General features: G+C 36.1%; 1 protein-coding gene across 4 annotated transcripts in view; it reads right to left on the bottom strand.

Moving 5' to 3' along the window:
• Nucleotides 1-17,279, bottom strand: part of SLC4A10 (solute carrier family 4 member 10) — a 343,004-nt gene that overhangs the window by 88,594 nt on the left and 237,131 nt on the right. For all 4 annotated transcript variants that reach the window (XM_086369819.1, XM_086369812.1, XM_086369792.1 and 1 more), the window contains 4 exons: nt 14,481-14,581; nt 11,352-11,526; nt 10,649-10,782; nt 10,003-10,248 (listed from right to left, as the gene is read on the bottom strand). In XM_086369819.1, the coding sequence (XP_086225945.1) occupies nt 10,003-10,248; nt 10,649-10,782; nt 11,352-11,526; nt 14,481-14,581 (656 nt within the window). The remainder of the gene's footprint in view (nt 1-10,002; nt 10,249-10,648; nt 10,783-11,351; nt 11,527-14,480; nt 14,582-17,279) is intronic.

Genomic DNA, 17,279 nt, shown 5'->3' with positions numbered 1-17,279 from the left:
TTATGTCAAGTATAATTAGTAATTATTTGTGTGATATTTAATGTTTATGTCTTTCGGTAGATAATATGCTACACTGCTGCAGAGACTCACCTATGTTGCTACTTTTACACCCAAGTGTCTGGCAAATAGCATGTGTCTTGTTTGTTGATTCAATGATTTAACAGTTTAAAATTATTTTGTACAGTGTTATGCTAAGTAGGGGGAATATATAGGAATATATCACAGTTATTGTCTTTAAAAATTATAATAAAAATGAACTTTTACTATTTTTATTTTAATACATCATAGAAAAAAGTTCATGGGCTATAAAACCAAATTGACCTACAAAACAAAAGGCAACCTACTGACTGGGAAAGATATTTGCAAATTATATGACTCACAAAGGGTTAATAATCCAAACTATATAAACAGCTCATACAACTCAATATCCTTGACTCATTTCTGATCTTAATGGGAAAACTTCTAGTTTCTTACCATTAAATATGACATTAGCTGTGTTTTCCATAGATATTCTTTAACATTTTGAGGAAGTTCACCTCTATTCCCAGTTTACTGAGAATTTTATCACGAATGGGTGTTGGATTCTGTCAAATGCTTTTACTGTATTTATTGGTATGATCATGTGATTTTTTTCATCCATAGTCTGTTGATGGGATGCCTTACATTACTTGATTTTAGATGTTGAACCAGGATTGCACATCTGAGATAAATTCCACTTGGTTGTCATGTATAATTTTTAAATACATCATTGGATTTGATTTGCTAAAATTTTGTTAAGAATTTTTTGTATCTATGCTCATGAGAGAAATTGGCCTATAATTTCTTTTTTAAAAAATAATGTATTTGTCTGGTTTTGGTATTAGTCTAAGACTAGCCTTATAGAACAAGTCAGGGAGTATTTTCTTTGCCTCTATACTCTGAAAGTGATTATAGAGAATTAGTATAATTTCATCCTTAAATGTTTGGTATAACTCAACAATGAACTCATCTGGATCTGTGCTCTCTTTTTTGTAAGCTTATTAATTATTGATCCAATTTTTTTAGTAGATATAGGCCTATTCAGATTTTATGTATTATCTATTTATTCTTGTGTGAATTTTAGCATATTGTGTCTTTCAAGGATCGGTCCATTTCATCTATGGTAGCAAATTTGTTCATGGTACTATTTTATTATCCACGGGACCTTTAGTGATGTTCCCTCTTTCATTTCTGATATTAGCAATTTGTATCCTTTCTTTTTTTCTCTTAATTAGTGTGGCTAGAGGTTATCAATTTTATTGATCTTCCCCAAAACAAATTTTAGATCATTAATTTTCTCTATTGATTCCCTGTTTTTGAGTTCATTAATTTCTTTAATTTTTTTATCATTTCTTTTCTTTTGCTTACTCTATCATTAATTTTCCTTCTTTTTCTAGTTTCCTAATGTTGAAGCTCAGATCATTGATTTTAGATATTCTTTTCTAAAAAACATGAATTTATTACTATAAATTTCCATGTGAAAGTGAAACCGAAAGTGAAGTCGTTCAGTCATGTCCAACTCTTTGCAACCCCATGGACTGTAGCCTAACAGGTTCCTCTGTTCATGGGCCAAAATTTCCTTGTAAGCACTGCTTTTATGACATCCCACAACTTTTTATAGCTGTGTTTTCATTTTTGTTTAATTCAAAGTGATTACCTTTAATGTTTAGTTCAGTATAGTATACCTTTAGTATAGTTCAGTACACTGATTAACAAGCTAGTACTTTCACCAGTGAACATCCATTTCTGTCATTCAGCAAAGTCTTAGTATTGATTGAGATGTGGATACCAGGTGGGTTTATAGTAACCTTTCCTGGAGTTTAGACTTTCAGTTTTAATATTAGCTAACCACTTCTGGAGTTTAAACTCCTGATCAAAATATTACCTGTACATGGTTGTAACTTAATCTGACACATACATACACATGCTACCTCAGGGTCTGGGCTGAGTTTTAACGTAAATTAAATACATCATTATATATATCCAGGATATGGATATATACCGAAAAGTCCATCAACAAAGGAATGGATAAAGATGTGGTACATATATACAATGGAATATTACTCAGGCATAGAAAGGAGGGAAATAATGCCATTTGCAGCAACATGGATGGACCCAGTTATTGTCATACTGAGTGAAGTCAGTCACACAGAGAAAGACAAATATCATTTGATATCACTTATACATGGAATCTCTTTAAAAAGGCTATAAATGAACTTATTTACAAAACAGGAATAGAGTTACAGATGTAGAAAACAAACTTATGGTTCCCAGAGGGTAAGTGGGGGGGGAGGGGGATAAATTGGAACATTAGGATTGACACACACATACACACAGTACTATATATAAATATATCATCAATAAGAACCTACTGTATAGCACAGGGAACTCTACTCAATATTCTGTAATGGCCTATATGGGAAAAGAATTTAAAAACGTGGATATATGTATATGTATAACAGATTCACTTTGCTGTACACTTGAAACTAACACAACCCTGTAACTTAACTATACACCAGTAAAAAAATTTTTTAAAAACACTGTAACATTCCACTTTAAATATTTCAGATTATATCCTTAAATGTAGGTCAATTCAGGAAGAGAAATGGGGTCAGAACTTAAAGGCCTGTGAACTCTCTCATAACGGTCATCACATCTCCACAAAGTGAAATACTCTGTATTTGATATGTAGTCACATGGCTTTTGGCCATTCAATGCATCTTAAAGAAGAAACCATCAATTACTGCTTAGTGCTCTCACTCTAATATGGGATGCTCATTTAAATTTCTGCCCTTTCATAGCTACTTGATAAGAAAGTATAAAAATAATTCTATTGAAGCTCTGTATATCTGTAGTTACAGAGAAGAAAAATAATAGCTAAAGGTGAATCTGAGAAGTAACATTGTTGAAAAACATTTGAGAAAGTCTTACTGATTTCTACCAACCTCCCTGGCTTTCTGGAGGCAAAAAGTTAAAAGGACAGTCTCATACACAAAAGACTCATAATCCATTGGGAACAGTGAGGATAACACAAGTAAATATTAAATGTATACTTATCATCAAGATAAGAATTTTGTTCAAAAGCAAGACAGGAAACCAAGGACAGCAAGTGTTTAGATTAAGAATCAAGAATTAGATGGGCTATCAGAAGTTTAGCTGTTGAATATAAATTAAAAGATGCTTACTCCTTGGAAAGAAAGTTATGACCAACCTAGACAGCATATTAAAAAGCAGAGACATTACTTTGTCAACAAAGGTCCGTCTAGTCAAGGCTATGGTTTTTCCAGGAGTCCTGTATGGATGTGAGAGTTGGACTATACTACTCAGAAAGCTGAGCACAGAAGAACTGATGCTTTTGAACTGTGGTGTTGGAGAAGACTCTTGAGAGTCCCTTGGACTGCAAGGAAATCCAACCAGTCCATCATAAAGGAGACCCTGATGCTGGGAAAGATTGAAGGCAGGAGGAGAAGGGGACCACAGAGGATGAGATGGCTGGATGGCATCACCGACTCAATGGACATGAGTTTGGGTAAACTCCGGGAATTGGTGCTGGACAGGGAGGCCTGGCGTGCTGCGGTTCGTGGGGTCACAAACAATCAGACATGACTGAGTGACTGAACTGAACTGACTGATTCATTTACTGAGTACCTGCTATCATATTTATTTGATTCTGAAATGTCATATAATTCAGTTTCTTAATATCAGCTTTTTTAAGGGGGAAAAAAACTCTAAATTCTATGCTAAATGTGTTAATTGGTTATAAGATACATTTTCAAAAAATTTAAAAATGTAAACAAACATGTTCATTCTATATGTGCTAAGTGCTATATGTGCTAAACACAGTGGGTACAAAGATGTGCTAACTAGTCGTGGACCTAAATTAGGGAGGTTAATCTATTGGAGTTACACATGCATCACACAAACACATAAAATATTAGTCTGCTAATATATTGGATACTAGAATAATAGATCCTCTTCTTTGTGTTGACCCAACCAACTGCAAAGATGAATACGTCTCTAGTCTTTCTTTAGCTAGCTATCGTGAGAGCTTTAGCTTACTACTATATTGAAGAAATATTTCATCTTACATAAGCAGAATGATTTATTCTATTTTGCCATTTGTTAAAATCACAACAACCTAGAGAAAGTTATTTCCACAAAATGATTACTTATTGATAACAAAATATTCACCTTGATCATCTGGGGTAATTGGTATATTCTTGAAACTAAATTATCTTGACACTTGTTCTTAGCAAAAGAGGAAAGCTTATTGCTTCAAAGATAGGGTTATATATTACCACATTATAAGGTTAGGATGACAGAGAAGCTAAGAAACTCTTTTTAAAAAATTAAAGACATTTTGTTATTTGGTTGGTATAACTATGAATTTAAAGATATCTGAATATAGGAAGCCCAAGTATAAACAATATCTGAAATGTAGGTTGCTAAATATAAAACCTCTTTTTCAATATCTCACACTTAAAATATGTGGCAGCACAAGCATATCAAGCTTACAAAGAGTGCAATCTCAGATATTCTGCATCCTAGCTATGACACTTTCTAATAATTTTTCTCATAAAAACTGTGAAAGCATGAGGCCAGTAATATCAGTACAAAACCTTAGGTGAGCATGAGTATAGCAATGCCTACACACTTCAATCACTCAGTCGTGCCCAACTCTTTGTGACCCCATGGAGTGCAGCACGCCAGGCCTCCCTGTCCATCACCGACTCCCGGAGCTTGCTCAAACTCATGTCTATTGAGTCAGTGATGCCATCCAACCACCTCATAACTGTGGTCCTCTTCTCCTCCTGCCTTCAATCTTTCCCAGCATCAGAGTCTTTTCAAATGAGTCAGTTTTTCGCCTCAGGCGGCCACAGGATTGGAGTTTCAGCTTCAGCATCAGTCCTTCCAATGAATAATCAGGACTGATTTCCTTTAGGATGGAGTGGTTGGATCTCCTTGCAGTCCAAGGGACTCTCAAGAGTCTTGTCCAATACCACAGTTCAAAAGCATCAATTCTTCGATGCTCAGCTTTCTGTATGGTCCAACTCTCACATCCATACATGACTACTAGAAAAATCATAGCTTTGACTACATGGACCTTTGTTGGCAAAGTAATGTCTCTGCTTTTTAATATGCTGTTTAGGTTGGTCATAACTTTTCTTCCAAGGAGCAAGTGTCTTTTAATTTCATAGCCGCAGTCACCATCTGCAGTGATTTTGGAGCCCCCCAAAATAATGTCTGCCACTGTTTCCACTGTTTCCCCTTCTATTTGCCATGAAGTGATGGGACCAGATGCCATGATCTTAGTTTTCTCAATGTTGAGTTTTAAGCTTACTTTTTCACTCTCCTCTTTCACTTTCGTCAAGGCTCTTTAGTTCTTCTTCACTTTCTGCCATAACGGTGGTGTCATCTGCATATCTGAGGTTATTGATACTTCTCCTGGCAATCTTGATTCTAGCTTGTGCTTCATCTAGCCTAGCATTTCTCATGATGTTCTCTGCAAATAAGTTAAATAAGCAGGGTAACAATATACAGCCTTAACATACTCCTTTTCCTATTTGGAACCAGTCTGTTGTTTCATGTCCAGTTCTAACTGTTGCTTCCTGACCTGCAAACAGGTTTCTCAAGAGGCAGATCAGGTGGTCTGGTATTTCCATCTCTTTCAGAATTTCCCACAGTTTGTGGTGATTCACACAGTCAAAGGCTTTAGCATAGTCAGTAACGCAGAAATAGATGTTTTTCTGGAACTCTCTTATTTTTTCAATGATCCAACAGATGTTGGCAATTTGATCTCTGGTTCCTCTGCCTTTTCTAAAACCAGCTTGAACATCTGGAAGTTCACAGTTCACATATTGTTGAAGACTGGCTTGGACAATTTCAAGCATTACTTTGCTAGCGTGTAAGATGAGTGCAATTGTGCAGTAGTTTGAGCGTTCTTTGGCATTGCTTTTCTGGGGACTGGAACGAAAACTGACCTTTTCCAGTGCTGTGGCCACTGCTAAGTTTTCGAAATTTGCAGAAATATTGAGTGCAGCACTTTCACAGCATCATCTTTTAAGATTTGAAATAGCTCAACTGGAATTCCATCACCTCCACTAGCTTTGTTCATAGTGATGCTTCCTAAGGCCCACTTGATTTCACATTCCAGGATGTCTGGCTCTAGGTGAGTTTTCACACCATGGTGTTCATCTGGGTTGTGAAGATCTTTTTTGTATAGTTCTTCTGTGTATTCTTGCCACCTCTTCTTAATATCTTCTGCTTCTGTTAGGTCCATACCATTTCTGTCCTTTATTATGTCCATCTTCACATGAAATGTTCCCTTGGCATCTCTAATTTTCTTGAAGAGATCTCTAGTCTTTCCCATTCTATTGTTTTTCTCTATTTCTTTGTACTGATCACTGAGGAAGGCTTTCTTATCTCTCCTTGCTATTCTTGCTACACAAGAGAAGACTCTACATATGGACATCACCAAATGATCAACACCGAAATCAGATTGATTATATTCTTTGCAGCCAAAGGTGGAGAAGCTCTATACAGTCAGCAAAAACAAGACCAGGAGTTGACAGTAGATCATGAACTCCTTATTGTCAAATTCAGACTTAAATTGAAGAAAGTAGGGAAAACCACTAGACCATTCAGGTATGACCTAAATCAAATCCCTTATGATTATATAGTAGAAGTGAGAAATAGCTTTAAGGGACTAGATCTGATAGATAGAGTGCCTGATGAACTATGGACGGAGGTTTGTGACATTGTACAGGAGACAGGGATCAAGACCATCCCCAAGAAAAAGAAATGCAAAAAAGCAAAATGGCTGTCTGAGGAGGCCTTACAAATAGCTGTGAAAAGAAGAGAAGTGAAAAGCAAAGGAGAAAAGGAAAGATAATGATGCTTACAGATTGATTAGTGTGAAAAGTTCCCAGCAACAAGAACAAGACAGTCACCAAAGTGTCATGCGGGAGTTCGTGAAATAGTAAATGTTTTGTGCAGAAGTGTGAGGTTATATAATACATTAGAGTAGCCACTATAGTCAGCAATAACTTTCATTTAATGCACATGACTGAAAGTGCAATGATAAATACAAGCATTATATGCATAGAAAAAAAGATTTGTTTTACTACTCCAAAGAGTAAGGAATGGCAGTACCTAAGCAAATTCACGTATACAGTGTGAGTGGTTCTAGAAATTAGGGAATCACGGTATGAAAGCTGAAGACAATGCAGTAAGGGTATGTGGTCAGCACCACATTTCTCAGGGAGACTTTTATTCTACGTGTTTTTCTTTTACCCGTTTCAGGGTCAAGCACCACTAAAACCTCACTATCAGGATGAACCAGTCTTTCCATCGCTTCTACCTCCTAACTTGGGTTGGGGAGGACAATTGGGCAACGGAACACAGTGATTAGCACACCATTCCTGCTCAGTCTTCAAACTGTTAGCTTTCAGACAAGCACACTGTGACAAACCATAACTGTAACTTAAACTTGTGGGAATCTTTCTTTAAAACATGGAGATGGAAAGGAGAGGACCTGTGCCACTCTTCTCTTGATTGCCATGATAGGAAGGGATCATGGACAAATACAGCTATTTTTATGTTCAAAATATCCTTTGATCATTTGTCTTAACCCACAATTCAACTTGATCTCATCACATTTTGACTTCTGGGAGGCTACAATCCATGTTTATCTGCGCTCTCTGCATGATCTTTAATCTCTCTCCTTCATCTCTCTATTCTCATTTTCAAACACATGTAGCTCTTTTTCTATCACAAGTTACCATTCTCATGATCTCATTGCCTTCTCCAGAGGCACTTTTTTCATTTTTTGACACCAAAATGGCCTATGCAATGCTTTTTCCATTTCTTTACCACCTCCTCCCTTCTGAATTTTTTGCCAACAGGCTTGTAGTCCTGCTCCCCTCCTCACCGAATAGCTTTCCTTAAAACTAACAATGATCTCTTTTCCTTATTCTGTTTGATCTCTATAGCACTGTCTTCTCTAAAAATTTCTTGATACAGTCTTGACCCTTGCCTTCTATAGTCTGAAATTACTCATGGTTTTCTGCCTTTCTGATGACTCTTTCTTGTTTTTTATCTATTGGTTGCATTTTTTCATTCTTCTTCCCTCAAGCTGTGACCATTATTCAGAGTTCAGTCCTTGCTTGTCTGTTTTTTTTTCCTTTCTAGACCAGGGGATTTTAAATTGTGTTCCTTGATCTAAAATACTTTAGAATCTGCCACTGAGAACCCAGGGAATGAATCAAAGTGTGGACAACTGGTGCCTTCCCCCTACTTCAAACAGAATAGCTCTGATTTTATCTGTTTATTTGTTCCATATTGTTTATTTTGGAGAGCTTCACTAATTTATTGAAAACTACATCAGGATCATAAAGCCTGAGTCTAATTTCTTGTTTTACCACTATCTATATAACTTTGGAAAAATATTTCAAAGCATTAATAAATTTCTATATCCAAGCTTGTGTCCTTCCCTCCACCTAAACTACTCTCCAGCTCTACTCTTCAGTACCTTTTTAATTACTACTAATTTTCTAGTTTTCTGTCACTTCCTCCAGGAAGTCTTTGAATCTGAGATCTGGGTTAGGTGTTCTGACATGGTACCATAGCATTCTGAACCAATCCTTTAACACAGTACTTATTTGGTTGTCTGTTGGTCTATATTTCCTACTAAACTGGAAACTCATTGAGAACAGACTATTCATGATTTACCCAGCTTAGGGCATGTAGTAGGTTTGAAATCCCAAACAGAGGTAATTTTATATCCAGCAAAGATACCCAAATTAGGTGACACTGCTCTCTTTTCAACTAAACAAAAATGAAAAGGCATGTATCAATGTTATCTCTCATTGTGATCAAACTGCTCTCCCCATCTGCCTGCTTTCTGAATGTCCCTGACACCTCCTTCATCTACTTTTGAATCTTGTTCACAACATCCTCACCATTTACTTTTATTGGGGAAGTTATTTTATATTCCACTGATTTTTTTTTGGTCCTAAAACAGAGATGCACTGTTAAAGATATCTGCAATGACCAAGAAAACATCAAAATACTAATTCATCTTGTTTTCAACTTTGTATCATTATATCATTCTTAACAAGATTATAACATTGCACTATTTTGGCCTAATATTAACAATATAAACTTCTAATAATAAACAAAGATGAAAAATCTTCAAAGGAAGATTTTGAGGGCATATCTGAGCAGTTTATAAGAAAAGTATTGGTAGCTGATATAGAGATTATAACTGCCTGGTAAAGAATGTATTGCTTTAAATATTTGCTGTTTAAAAAATATATATATAATAACAACAAAAATCCTAAAATTAAATCAAAGAAGAATAATATAATGTTCACATATACTCTGTTAATATGGCCTTAGAGAAATTCCATCTTTAATCCTAAACTGTAACATCACCCTCAGCAACCATATTAGGGTACTTTCATCATAAAAGTCATAGGTTCCAAGAGCAAAATTACATTTCAATTCAGTGCTATTTTATTTAAGAGTTTATCATATTTTCACACACCAAGCTAATGCAATTTAGACCCAATGAGTATCTTTTACCTCACTGCTTTAAATCTGGAATCTTAGCTTTTTACTACTATGGTTCTTCAGATTGTATTAAATGGAAAAGTCCTAAGAAAGACCAAAATCAAAAATATTTTGCAATAAAGCAATCTCTGTATAGCAAAATTGATCATGGTTCATTATCTGCTTAACAGAGAATGCTTGACAAATAGAACTTCAAAAAGATATTATTGGAGTTGATGTTATAAAGAAAACTCATGTATCAGATGAGTAGCTGATTAGATGAAATCCTGTACAGCACTGAGAGACCAAGATTTAGGTCATGAATCAATTCAAGGAAGTCGATCTGCTGACTAAGTTTCTCATGTTTCTTATAACAATAGTAATATTTGTATAAAGAAAAGCCCCACAGCCAACAGGGGAAATGGTACTTACGAGTACTGTGTCAGCAGTTCCAAATCATTATGCATGTTGATTGGATATGCTTCGCTGAGTTCAAACAACTTCTCTAGGGCCTCATAAATGAAAATGATGCAAATAAGAGAAGCAAAAGCTTCTTCAGTAAACCGGGTGATATAGCAGACAAGGGAGCTTGCATCAGTGGCCACAAGTATGATACACAGGGTTGCAGTCCAAAGTCCAATACTAGCTCTTAAAGACAGGTATGATAGCCCATATTCTCTAGGAGGAGGGAAAGAACAGGGGAAAGAAGGTCACTGAACAGCTTGTCACCATTTTTAGTAGATGGAAATAAGTCTAACTCAGGAAGTGAAAATAAATAAGCTTCACATCCCTTGAGTATCTAAACTCAAAACTTTGTCTACAGGGAACACCTAAGGGTATAAAACTCAAAGAGGTTTCTCAGTGCTTAGAACTGAATATAATTTTTTATAAATATTACATAAAAAATACATAAATATTTTACTGTTTCTTTATTTCCATGGAGAGACAAAAATGGCAAACTGAATCAAATCAGCAACTTTCACCTCTGCCAGCAGATTTCCAAATGTGATGTTGAGAGAAGCATAAACACAGTAGAGGGATAGACAGGGACTAAGGGCAAAAAGTATATAATACTTACTTGCAAAATTTAAACAAAATCTTTTCAAACACCAAAACTGGTCCTGTACTGCCTAGTATGGTAAGAGGCTGTCCACCAAAAAGAGAATAGGCTATTCCAGTCATGGATGCTCCAAAGAGAGACTCGATTGCACTCTGTATGGAGATATAAATGATTCCATTGTCTAAGCTGTACAGGCCACCATTATAACTGGAGAAAAATATATAAAATACATGGGGTCTATTCTCTGAAGCACCTACCAGCAACCTTGGCCAGGAGGTGGGGTGGGAGAATTAAAAAAGGGGCAGGCTGTCAAAATGTGAATGGTAGTAGGCAAGGATACATTATCTCCCTCTTCCTTATCTTATCTTTCTTTCACTTACTGAAAGTTTACATGTATTCACAACAAATGTCTGGCAGAAGCATGGCCTATATAAGTGGGAAATGGACCTCTTAAGAGGTAAGAACCAATCTAAAGCTAGCCTAAGACTGGGGGCCAGGGATGAGATCAGAACCTTGTGCAACGTAAGAATTATCTATTCTGAGATAGTCCACTCCCTGATTCCCAGTTCCACTAGTCAAGAAATTCATATGAAGTTTATCTGCTAGACCATACATCAAATCTCTCCTCATAAAGGAATTCAAAATGAAACACACACTCATCTAACTATGAATCTTAAACGCGGATTCAAATTCAAAGTTCAGAGAAAAGAATAATACGTACTATTCGACCCTCAGTTGCTTCTCCCAGCAGTCCTCCAAATGTGATGACAGGAGACATACATGCGCAGTAGAGAAACAGAAAAGACGCTAAACACTGCAGGCTGAGAGCATCTGTGAAGTCACTCCAGAAGTATGGAGCTTTTCTTTTGATATCTAAAATAAGTCCCCCAAAAAGCCTAAGACAGGGGGGAAAACACAATAGTGACATACAAAGATAAAAAACACATATGTCAAAATACTCATTTGCTTTGTCGCCGGGTCATAGTATAAGTTTTCCATCAGCAGAGATGAGACCCGTATTAACCTGCTAGGTTCTACATCATGATCTACAGGAATAGCTTTGTACCACTAAGGCACTTCAATTCCTAGCGAAAAATCATGCCAACAACCTCAAAAACCCTAGGTTCTCTCAAACTAGGTTCTCAGCTGTTCAATAATCAAAATTCAAACAGTGAGATTTAAGGATTACTCTAATCTCTGTTCCATTTTACAAAAACCTAGTCCTAAAATCAGGCCTCTTATCCTCAGTTATTGGCAATATTGGAATTGTTTTCATTCCATTTAGTGTAGCAGAAAGTGAAGGAGGGAAGGTAAACTGATTTTTATATAGCCCGATAGTGAATATCAACCTAGAGAGAAAAGGTGTATATAACCATGGCTCCAACTATCCACTCTGTCAAAAAAATCGCTTGCCAAATAATATTTAATACAGGCACTTAAATGGCCTTATGGACGACAGTAATGCTTAGTAGAGAGAGGTAAGTTCCATTATCGTTTTCATCTTTGGAAAACTAACACAGGGGCCTTATAATAAGCAACCTAGATAAATGTACTTTTGGTCCACTGTTGCTAAACATATTCAAATATCTATAATTAACAAGACAATAATGACCTTACTTGGGGTAAATGCGTGTATTCTAAAAATATCAAAAAACACATTAAAAACATGTAAAGGATGATGTTTTGGTAGGAGGAGGGGAGTGGGAGAAGCATTAAATTGTGAAATGTCTAAAATCTGAGGATGAAATTTTTTAATCTATTAGGAATGAGAGCATTAAACAGGTATTCTCATTCTTTGAACATTTACTAACAATATGCAGATTTAACATTTGACTACTAAAAGCTCTTTGTGCTCTATGGAATAGAGATGTCATATTAAAATGAATAAGGCTATGATTAAGTTCCTACATGGAGGTTAAAAAAAACTGTTATGTTCAACATACTGCAAGTATGCTAAATACACCAGGGTTATGGAAAAATATTAAAGGTTTGTTCTTCGTTTTCTTAATAGGAATATAATGTGGCAATCTAAGAATCACTTCAAAAATGACTGTTCTCTTGAGAAGCAAATTCCTATCTGCCTTGAAAAACGTACCTCTTCGGAATAACTGAAATTCTATTATTTTTAATTGCCCTGATATAGACACAATAGTAACATATTAATAGCTATCTTATTATTATTTGAGTAATCGAATCATTACGTTTTCCACATCCACCAGAGGGATGTGGACTAGGAGAGGTTGAAAAGGATGAAATTTCAATTGAAAAAAAAAGGGACATTTAAAATTCAGAGAAGTTTGTACAGAACCTATGAAAATTCACACACATACACAAAGATCATCTTAGTTTAGGTTCTCCTACTTGTGTTTAGTAAAATACATGCAGAATTTTTATTTGGGGGATCATTTCTGAATGATGTGTTAAATTCTCAAAGTCATAATTCAGAACAGATTTAATCTACTAGTCTATTTATTCATGTACTTATTTTTTACATCCCACCTAATCCCCAAAAGAATGTGAAGTGGTTATGAACGATCACTTTGTAGTTAATATTTATAGGCTTGATAGCACTTTCTATTAGACTACTGTTTTCTAATTAATTACTTATTAGGCCATACATTAGTCTAAATAGCTGTTATATTACAGTGTAATAAACGTGCTTTTAGCAGCAAAAATCTAAATCCAGAAGTGGGAGGTCATTGCAGAGAACAGTACAAGAGCAGCCCAGATGTGCACCAGCAACTCCAGGAGAGCAGATGAGTAATGGATACTTCAAGTCCTGTCAGCAACAGAATCTGTGGAAGAACTCTGGAGAAGCGAAGATACCGGATATTGGTGACCTGGGAGGATTTAGGAAGCAGTAAGGAAAAGTGAACTTTGAAAAAAAAAATCTAAGCTATGTGGCACGTTACACCTGAGAGAGAGGGAAAAAAATAACACCAAAAATAAAAAGACAGCATTTGAAAATTTGGAAGTAAACAGAAGGAGTTACAAGGTTTCCAGTAAAGGGAAAGGGAAAAAATTGTCTGAATCATCTCAAATTAAGTACCAGACTGAGGAAGACATTTCCTTAGAGACAAAACATAGAAAAAGGGAAAGAATAGAGGAGAATTAAAATGCACAGAGTTGTCAAGAACTGGAAAGTCAGCTTAGAGGACACAGTGAGAGCGGTACAGGAGATGGCCCTGAGGAGAGGGGAGCACCAAGTCTGCAAAGTTTTTGCAATTGCCTTCGATTATAATGGAGGCTGTGTGCACATATTCCCTGAAGAGAGACCCACCCAAAGGTTTCTGATTTTCTGCTCACACATTTCTTGGAGAGAGACAAGCTGTCAAAAAAAAACTTAAAAATCATTTTAAGAAATAAATTGAAGCTTTCATCTCCTCAAAGATGTGTGATTAGAAAAATAAATCATATAGCTCTTTCAGATTACTATCATAAAAATAAAAAATATTATTATATACATCCCACTTGCATGTAATGAAACAGGGTCTATAAGACTGAATTCTTGGTATTTATTTTCGCTTCCATTTTGAACTTGAAGTTTTCAACAGGCTCTTTTGGAAGGGGCAACTGACAGTTTTCTCATTTATTCTAAGAATCTGTGAATGTGTTTTATGCACAGCAATGTGAAAGACTACGTATATAAAATGGAATGGTGTATTCACTGTTCTGGTTTAATAATAATGACAATCATTAATGATGAGATATCAAATTTATTAGCATATTTACCCCCAAAGAGTAGGTATTCAAAGTATAAAAACAAATTAGTCCTCAAAACAGTAATTCCCAACACAAAAGTGATATACCATTTGGTCTTTGAAGTCCCATACAAGGGCTTTTCACTAACCTTCCGGTTCGCTGGAGCTCAGGTCCACTATGTCCTCCATGGGGCTCAGCTTCCCCATGAGCTGCTGTTCCATTTGGTACAGCAGGAATCTTCCTCTTCTCCTGTGGGAAGTGTTTTTGTTTTTTAATTTCAGGTGCTAGTTGTAAACAATAAAAACAATTTTTTTTTCCCTTGAGGCAATATGCAGAGCAGTTAAGAATCCAGGCTCTGTACTTACTTGCTATACAACCTCTAGAAAGTTATTTAGCCACCTAAAGCCTCAGTTCTCGCCTCCTTTTACTGGTGATAACTCTGACGGCAAAGGGTCTGCCTCCAATGCGGGAGACACAGATTCGATTCCTGGTTAGGGAAGATCCCCTGGAGAAGGAAATGGCAACCCACTCCAGTACTCTTGCCTGGAAAATCCCATGGACAGAGGAGCCTGGTGGGCTACAGTCCAAGGAGGGGCAAAGAGTCAGACACGACTGAGAGACTTCACTTTCACTTTCCATTGAGAGAATGAAATGAGGTGAGGGATACTTATTCTTTCTTTCAACGAATATTTATTGAGTGCCTAGTCTGTGCTATTCATTTTTATGGGATGCTATAGATGCAAAAGTTAGCAAGAAAAAGCATTCTGTTAGTGGAGACAAAATAATCCTATAATGTCAGGGAGAGATAGAGATGATACAGCTGACAGTGTTAGCCGCTCAGTCATGTCTGACTCTGAGTGATCCCATGGGCTACTGTAGCCCACCAGGCTACTCTGTCCATGGAATTCTCCAGGCAAGAAAACTGGAGTGGGTAGCCATTCCCTTCTCCAGGGGATCTTCCCTACCCAGAGAGGGTAAAGAACTTGCCTGCAATGCAGGAGACCTGGGGTCAATCCTTGGGTCCAGAAGATCCCCTGAAGAAGGGAATAGCTACCCACTCCAGTATTCTTGCCTGGAGAATTCCTTGGATAGGGAAGCCTGGAGGGCTACAATCCATGGGGTCGCAAAGAATAGGACATGACTGAGCAACTAACACTCTCACTACTACTCTGAGATAGAGATCTGAAAAAATCTAAAACAAGAAGTGGTGAGAGGAGACTGGGATTAGGATAGGTTGAGGTAAGGAGGTGTTAATGGTGGTGTAGGCCTGGTCTAGTTCAGCTGTTCAATGAACATTAACTGTTATCATTAGCTATTTTTAAAGTATGTTTCCCTCTCTGATTCTGGCTCATATCTTCCTACTCAAGCTTCTTTCTGATACAAAGCAATCAGAAAGACTACTGCAAAAGGAAGCTTTTAATTGAGCCAATGACAAAATACTGAGGTTATGTAAGTGCTGTTTCTCTTCAGATCTATTCCACCCACTTTTGTCAGTGATAGAGAGTTTAAAAAAATCAGAAAATCCTTCCTACTGGTGATCTTAGAGTATATAGATGTGTTCAAAAATGCTTAAAAGGAAAAAAAAATTAATGGTGAAATTAAATTTTTTACTTAACTGCCATTCCAAAATTGTGTAAACATATAAACATGTTCTTCATGCTTAGTGTAAACTGAACAAGTGGGAATTATCAACTGATCTTATTACAATGGCATACTTAGATAAAATGGTACAGATTTAAAACATGACAAAAAATATATTTTGAAATGCAAAAAATATAGGAAAGTTCATTGACTGATATTTTATAATTTCCCAGGTATATAAATAGATACAATGAAATTAAATTCAAAGATAAAAGACAGTATGTCTGTCAACAGATGAAGGAACTGCCTTTATAGGTAAATAAGTATCATATGTTAGTAAAGGGCTTTAACAGTGGCCTTTAATACCCTTAATACCCAATAATCACCTGGGGAAACACTTCTTAACAAGTCTAAGAAGGCAAGTGGTATTATTTGTTCTTCTGGGGAATTATCCCTTACTGCATAAATTAATTCATTGTTTTACAACGGGAAAAAGCTATTTGCCTTATACACTAGGCAAATGATAAACCATGAAAGATAGTCATCATTCTAAAGTACCTATTTCCTCAAGGAGTGCCTTCTTACAGTAGGGAGAAAGGGTTTAGAAAAAATAATTGTGTACTGGTGAATATTCTGAGGGAAATACAGGAAAGTTTTTTTGTTGTTCAGACTTGACTAACAAGGGCCCACTGTACAGCACAGGGAACTATACTCAATATCTATAACAACCTATAATGGAAAATAATGTTTAAAACAATATATATATATACACACATATATATGTATATTTGTATGTATATGTATAAAACGGAATCACTGTTATACACCTAAAACAAACACACTGTAAATCAACTATATTTCAATAAAAATTAAAATAAATAAATAAAATTTGTTTCCGAGTTTCTTCTAGTATCTTCAATATGAATTACTGGAAGGAAACACTGAACAGATCTGTTTCTTCCTTTTGGGGATTGAGAGAGGTTTGCTAGATTTAATAAGATCCCCAAGAAGTCCATATTTATGTAGCATTATGTACATGCCAGATTCTAGGGACAGTTATGATGTTAAACTTATTTTTCATATGCAGAATTTATAATAATAAAAAAATAAAGAAATAAAAATGATGAAAAAGCAAAAATTTAGAGCATACTTAAGGGATCTGTGAGGTGTGGGGAGGAAGAAATGGCAATGATAAGGAGAGTGGTCAGGCAGGCTGAGAGTGTCATTTGAGAAAAACTTGAGGGAGTCAAGAGAATTAGCCATAAAATAACTGGGGGAACATCCAGGCAAAGAACTGCTAGTGAGTGGGATAGTCTTAACGCAGGAGTGTGCGGCAGAGATTGAAGAATAAGTAGGCAGGAGGCCA

The sequence above is a fragment of the Bos grunniens genome, chromosome 2 (genome assembly GCF_055505025.1).
Source record: "Bos grunniens cultivar Pamir isolate PY7600 chromosome 2, Bosgru_T2T1.0, whole genome shotgun sequence".
Classification (NCBI taxonomy): Eukaryota; Metazoa; Chordata; class Mammalia; order Artiodactyla; family Bovidae; genus Bos; species Bos grunniens.
Note: the sequence above shows the minus strand (reverse complement) of the source record. Positions and strands in the feature narration are given on the sequence as shown.